The 7442-nt window shown below is 31.8% G+C and overlaps 1 protein-coding gene across 1 annotated transcript in view; it reads right to left on the reverse strand.

The window, feature by feature from the left end:
* The window catches only part of LOC130799532 (glucan endo-1,3-beta-glucosidase 11-like), a 5418-nt gene extending 577 nt beyond the window's left edge, over positions 1-4841 (reverse strand). Inside the window, exons 1-2 of the mRNA XM_057662646.1 lie at positions 4425-4841; positions 1516-2654 (exon numbers count right to left, since the gene is read on the reverse strand). Coding sequence (XP_057518629.1) covers positions 1516-2654; positions 4425-4524 — 1239 coding nt within the window. The 5' untranslated portion in view covers positions 4525-4841. The remainder of the gene's footprint in view (positions 1-1515; positions 2655-4424) is intronic.
* Positions 4842-7442: the final 2601 nt, after the last annotated feature.

The raw sequence follows: 7442 nt of genomic DNA on the forward strand, positions 1-7442 counted from the left end.
TTGGGTAAGTAAGGTATATGGGGATATATTCGTAATTACTTGTGTGAACTAAGGATATTTAGGTAAAAAAAGATTGACAAAAATAGAAATAGGACAACTAAAAAGACTTTGTCAAATAAGGAAATGGGACAACTAAATTGATTCGGAGGGAGTATATTTTATAATTTTTGATTGTAAATAATTCAAGATATAAATTCAAAATAACACCTTCTTTTGCGTAAAATGAAAAATATAGCAAATATAATAAAATGGAAGGAGTAGTGATGAAGTTATAAGTTTTCTTCAATTTCCTCTGTTTCATGTGGGGAATTATCATAACTCGTGTAACAAAATAAGTTTCATCTAATTTTTACAAGTTCACTTCTCTTAAAATATCAGGGAAGGTCATTCACAAAATTTGGGGTAAAAGTTAGAATGAGATTCATATTTCATATTCCAATAATTTATGTATTCAATGTGCTTGTAAAAGCTTCAAACAAATTTAGCTGGATTGATGATTCTACAAGACTACTTCCCGTCTCCGTGGGTCCACTCATATGGACACATTCAAACAACTACGTCCTACAGAGCACGCCTGGGCTCAAACCCACAAACCTACGGATATTTGAGCGTTTACTTGCTTACACACTATTGTTGCCAAATTTAATTGTGAATCCAGAACTGATCCGGAACTAGTTTTGAACTGACCTTGAACTTGAACCAAATTCTAAACTAAACCTGTATTTGATTCAACTTAACGCTAAGCTAACTCCAATATCGCTCCTAAGCAGCGTCAAATCCATTCAGATTCATCCAAACTTAACCCCAAAGCCAAACTGACTTGGCCTGTGGACCATGCCATTCAGGGTCAATCGTTGGTTAACAGCCCAGAAACCACTAATATGCACCCACTAATAAACAAATGCAGAACAACTATAAAAGTTGGAGCCGAATCTACACCATTTTGGCACAAAGGTTAGGAATCTTATGCTTTTCCTGTGCCCACACTTGGTGGGTAGAGCCTAAGGAAGACTTCCATTAGGAAGAATCAAACAAAGAAAAATAATAGAATAGACGTTTAAAATTAAAGGATATTTTACATAGTAGGCACGAACTTTTACAAAAGGCTAGTGGTAGCAAATCTTAAAAAAAGTTCCACAAAATAGTATTGTACTTTTGGAATTTTACAACTTTACGTATAATCTATCGTTTTTGGCATTAATGTTACGACAGCTCAAATTTCAAAAGTACATTGCTATTTTATGTAATTTAAGGAACGAAGGTTACTGTATTTTAATGAAAACAGACAAAGTTAAAAACGAAGTTTCACAACTTAACGTATAATCTAATATTTTTTGGGCATTAATGTTATGGCAGCTTAAATCCCAAAAGCACAATACTAGTTTATGGAATTTTTTTAAGATTTCATATCACCGACCTTTTACAAAAATTCGTGTCTACCATGTAAAATATCCTTAAAATTAAAAAGTTAAATGTTAAATAAAAATTACTGATGAAGTGATTGAAGGAACATACAGTTGATAAAGAAATGGAGAGGTAACCACTGGAAGAAGTATCATCATAAACACCACCATCACCACCACGATTTTCGGTTGCATCCGAAGCCGGCTCACCAGTGCCATAACTAGAGCCATTACCCACTGCTTGAATAGTAGGAAACCCCAATGCATAAGCTGGTGTTCCATCAGGCTTAAACAACCCATAATTCCTTTCAGAAGTTGGTCCTGGTTTCATATTCTCATTAAACAGTGCAAAAACAAACACATTTAGATCACAATTAGGCTTCATGGGTGTACCCTTTTTACTACTATCACTAACAAGCTTAATCAAATTCCCATTGTATTTTTTAGCATTTTCAGGATTAGCTCCATACTCATCTTCATCTCCCTTAGAAGGCCAACCAGTTTCAGATACCTGAACTTGTACTCTTTTACTAAAAGTGGGTCCCATTGCAGCATAAACAGCATCAACTTGAGCATACAACATGTTATCATAATGCAAATTAGAACCTGGGTCTACTAAAACATTATTTGTCTTAGCTTCAAATAACACATAATCAAGATTCACTTCTTGTGGACTAGCCTTATATGCAAAATATGGGTATGCATTAATCAAGAATGGGGATCCTGTTTTGGCATGGAAATTCAGAATTTGTGTAAGACACCCACAAAGATCTTGTCGAAACGAACCGGCTGAAGGTGGATAAGATTTCTCAAGAATGGCCAAGTTATGAGTAGTAGTTACCCACACATTGGTGTCTAAGTTTAATGTTTGAAGTGCAGAATGAACATTCTGCATTGCAGGAAGAAGACTGTTGGTTAAAGAGGTGTCATTAAAAGTTAATACTTCATTTCCTAAAAGAATACATGTTACTTTTGTGTCAGGCAAGTAACATTGAACATTTTTCTTAACCCAATCAAGCGCTTGTTTAGGGTCGTTTGCTAGTTGCGGCAGTAAATCGTTCCCAACTGTGACTGTAAATTCGATCCCAGTCTTGGCAAAGGCTTTTAAGACTTTAGGGTCAGCGTCGTAAAGCTTGAGTTTGGTAACACCAATGGATTTAACAAGGGGGACTACTCTTTCTGGGGGAGGAAGATTGTTGGCTATTTGTCCATAGTTTATTCCTAGTGATACCACTGATACTGGCAGAATACCTGATTAACAACACCAACAATGAATGAATTTACCACATTTTATAATTAAATTAAGATTTGTAATAATAAAAATGAAAATGATCATAATTACTGATTTTGTTTGCGGGTCGCTTGGATTGAGAGCAAACATTTATGGGGTAAATAAAAGTCAAAAGAATAACAAAGTTAATTAGATAAATGATTAAAAGGATTCGAATGTCAGAAGGTAATCAAAAATAAAGAATATAGCAATTAATTCCTTTATTTTAGAGTACAAATTTACTCTAGAAGAGGGTGGACGAATTCTTTACCTCCTAATGAGGGAAATCAACTTCTTTTTTATTCATTTTTTTTATTTTCTCTCATTCTACCTTCATCACAATTATTTCAATAACTTAATTTGCATTTCTAAATAGCTTTATTATATTAGTTTGATTTTTTTATCCCTTTAAATATTCATTCTCAATTCAAGCGAGCTCTTAATAATAAACATGTACGGTTTGTTACCATTATTAACGGTGAAAATGGTAATACAAATTTCGATAATCAATTAACCATCATCATCCATAAAAAGCTAAATCCATCCATTATAATTTATATTCATGATAGTACTTCCTCTGCTTTTTTATTTGGATACAAAAATAAAATAGTGGCTCAAAAATGAAAAATAATGTTAAATGAAAAAAATAAAGTAGTGCATTATAGTAGAAATTATATTGCACATTTCACGAAAATTAACAGATACATTTCCATAATTACATCTAGCTTTTAAACCAAACATAAAATGGGATTTACCACAACATAATTTTATTTAAAATTTTCATCCAAACAAGGAAAGTTTATTTAAAATAATCAAACCTTTTTATTGATTTTTCTACAATAATTACAATTTTTAATTAACCTTAAATAATCCCAAGTATAAAGGTTGCTTGATAAGAATGCACCAAAAAATCTCTTAACTATATAACAAGACATTTTCATTAAAAGATAAAAAAGTAAATAAAAAATTAAATTATAAAAAAATCAAAAAATTAAATTAAAATTAAAAAAGAAATCGAGTAAGTTTACTTTTTTTATTTTAACTTTTAATTTTTAATATTTTTATTTTCTTTTTATGGCAATCAACCTGAAAAAATCATTTATCATTTGGGCAATAAAGTTCTTGAATAAGTGACTCTAAAGTTCGAATTATTTATGATTAATCAAAAGTTAAGATTATTATATGAAAATGAATAAAAAGTTAAATTATTCTAGATAAATTACACTCAAAACAAATACTCTCCAGTATTCTAATCAGATGTTTAATTTCTCATCAAATGACTTATTTTTCTTATTTGATAAACTTTTTTCCAACTTTTTTTTTTGAAACAACTTTTTTCCTACTTAAACCCTTATAAATTCTATCTAAACAATTACATTAAATTATCATTTTCACTCCCGCAATGTGATTCTTTCTCTTTTTTATTTTATATCGGTGCCATACTTAATAAAATATTCGATTAGAATAGAAGTAATAAAAGATAGAGAAATATTGATAACATTTTTCCATTATGCTATTATTGGATTCAACAATCAACAAAATTGCCATTTTATCACTACTTTCACTCACCCATTCACGTGATCCCTCCTACTTTTCTTAAAATTGGTGCCAAATTAAATGAAATATATGATTGAATTATTAGAATTAACAAATTGATAAAACATATGTGCAAGAAATATTTATCTCGAAATCTAGCACAGGGAAATTCTTTTGAGTTAGTAAACAGTAGAAGACTAGAAGTAACTGCTAACCTGAGAGTAGTAGGATAAGGAAAAATGTTAATAATGAGAAACATGATGAATGTGAAATTCTGTATATACTTGTGCTTCTACTTCTGCTTGGTGATTCCATTATATTTAATAGAATAGAATTGCAATGAGTAGAATAGATCTCTTGGAAATTTGTTTCAGTTAAACAGCAGAAAATTTTTAGCTGAATTTTACTGTTTACTGCACATTTTGGTTCTTAAGATGTTTAATTCTGTTTTCTGCAAAATTTTTGGCAGATTATGAGCAAGATTTGCGAAGGTGAGAGGTGAGAATTAGGAGAGAAAGAGAGAAAGAAAGAAAGATACAAGAGTTGCTTTGCTGTATTAGTGTATCAGTAAGAGGAATTGATTCTTTCTTTTCTTTTAGTACTACTCTTTGGTCGCGCTATTTTATTTGGCCATGAGTTGTTGCTTTTTTTCGTTCCCTCTAACTTTGTTTATAGTCTTTTATAAGCGAAATACATTGAATATGATGAGGATGGTGATTATTTATCGATTAAACATATTTTATAAATTGCGACTAATATCTAAGAAAAAATATAATTAAATAAAATCTTATTTTAATTATCTAATCACATATTTTCATATTATTAACTTTTTATAAATTCTAGAATAACACTAACTATACAGAAAAAGTATAATGAATCAAAATATTAAAAGTATATTAATTGTCTTACATTAACTATTTGCACTTGAAAACATTATCATAGTTGCTTTTTCGAACATAAATGATTAGCTAGTTTGACAACAAAGATATGTACGCATTCTAGCATGTCCTATTAGACTAATAGAAATTTTAAATACTCCTAGAACATTTTGTCATTAAAATATATGCATGTCTATATCATATTGGAAGGAGAAGTATAAATCTCATTTAAGGATCACAAAATGAAGTTTAACTGATAGTTTATGATGTATTTTAGTATAAAGACCAAATAATGTAAGTTAATGTAATGAATGACAATAATAAAGAAATAATTAAGACAAGGATTTAAGATGGTTCACCAATCTTGGACTATATTCACCATCTAGTCTAGCATTAATATTGATGTGTTTATAGGAGACAAACAAACTTGAAGAAATTACAATTGAGGTTAATGTAAGAAGAAAAGAACTAATTAGGGAGAATTACATAAGCTAGAAGGATGTTCTTAGAAGAGACTTTGGTGCACTTAATAACCAAGGCAATACGTGGGTATTTATAGGGGAAGTAGAATAAAAGAGGGGCAGCAACTAAAGGGAAAAACTTCTGGCAGCAGATACGAAGCTAACACCAAATTGTTGCTTACTCGACCAGTGCTCGATCGAGCGCCTCGTTTGAGCGCTTCTCATTAGCCTACTATTGCATTGTCTTTCCTCTTTCATGTATCCTTACAGGCTCCTTTGCCTCTTACACTTGGTTCTTGGACTAAATGTTTGCACTCTAAACCTTCACATGTCAAAGATTACACTACCAATAGTACAATGTACTATTGATTACCATACAACCAATCATAAGAATGTTACTTGTGTCCACTTCTACTTACACTAACTAAAATGATTAATTTTTTAATCATGTTTTGATTACTTAGTGAATATAAATGACAATTAATTCTAATATTCTCCACCTCGACTTGTGTTCTCCAAATCACAAAACATCACCTTCAAGATCATCCAACAACACTCACAAAAACATCTCAGCTAGAAACATACTCAACAAAACAAAATAAACATGTGCACCAAACATACAAAAGCACATGCATAACAATGCCCTCTAAAGGCTTACAAAAGAGTACGATTAATTACCAACCAAGTCCATACAACACATAGACTTGTTGGAGGATATTGGAATTATATTCAAGTCATCAAAAGAAATAACAATATCACCATGCTTGGTTGAAGTCGTGCCATCACAAACCGAATTAAGGTTGAACCAAGTAGCTTATACTAGCCATCATCACCAATGGACCCTTTCAAGACATAGGACCCTTGCCAACCTTCATAACTCCACCTTCACACATAATCCCTTCTTTATCTAAAGTACCAAGGAAAATTAAGTGCCTATCATGCTTGGAACATGAAGGACTCCGGTAAATGTTCTCACAACCCATCAAGCATAATAATTCTATTTTTCTAACATCAACTATCGGACAACTAGCATATTTTCCTATTGTGACTTTTCTTCCATCAACCTTTTGATAAGTTGAGAAGAAACTAAAGTTAGAAGTCATGTGACTAGAACATCCTGAATCCAATACCCAAGAATCACTACCCTTGTACTCACTAGTAACAAGTATAACAACATCAAACTCTTCCTCAACATAACTAGCCTTTGCGGAGCTAGTTCCTTTGGACTTGCAATCATCTGATTGTTTGGATTTTAACTTCCAACAATCTCTGCTAAGATGACCTTTCTTCCTACAATAGTTGCTTGTCCTACCTCTCTTGTTCCTACTTGGCTCCTTAACAAATAATGTATCATTAGACTCGATGGATAACTTTTGTGCAAATTGATAATCCATAAGGTCCTTTTTTGTCAAGGCATGATAAAAAAATGGCCAAGTCTTCATCACCAAGTCAAACGTCAATATTAGAGATGGTCATGAATCCATGACCCTGTTGAACTCTCCTCGGACCCACCCCTTTATTAAGGGGCTGGTCTTATTTTTTGAGACCCATTAGATCCTAGTCGGATTTGAATCCAAAATGTTATTAACGGGTCTGGGTTTGGGTCCATTTCATTTCACGAGTAATTATTAAATAATCTACCCATTTCATTTCATATATATATATGGAGTATAATATACTTAAGAATTATGCTATTGCTAAATGCTAACCCATAACCTTAAATTATAGCTCATTTCTTCGCTCTTGCCACTGTTATTCACTTGTCTTCTTCATACTTGTCTTCTTCTTCAGTTCTTCACTCTTTCAATGCGTTGCCATTATTCACTCTGTCACTTAGCCCTCACAGAAGCTATCATCACGCAACCCTTAACCCCACACAATCAATACGCCATCA

This window comes from Amaranthus tricolor, chromosome 14, assembly GCF_026212465.1.
Source record: "Amaranthus tricolor cultivar Red isolate AtriRed21 chromosome 14, ASM2621246v1, whole genome shotgun sequence".
Taxonomy (NCBI): domain Eukaryota; kingdom Viridiplantae; phylum Streptophyta; class Magnoliopsida; order Caryophyllales; family Amaranthaceae; genus Amaranthus; species Amaranthus tricolor.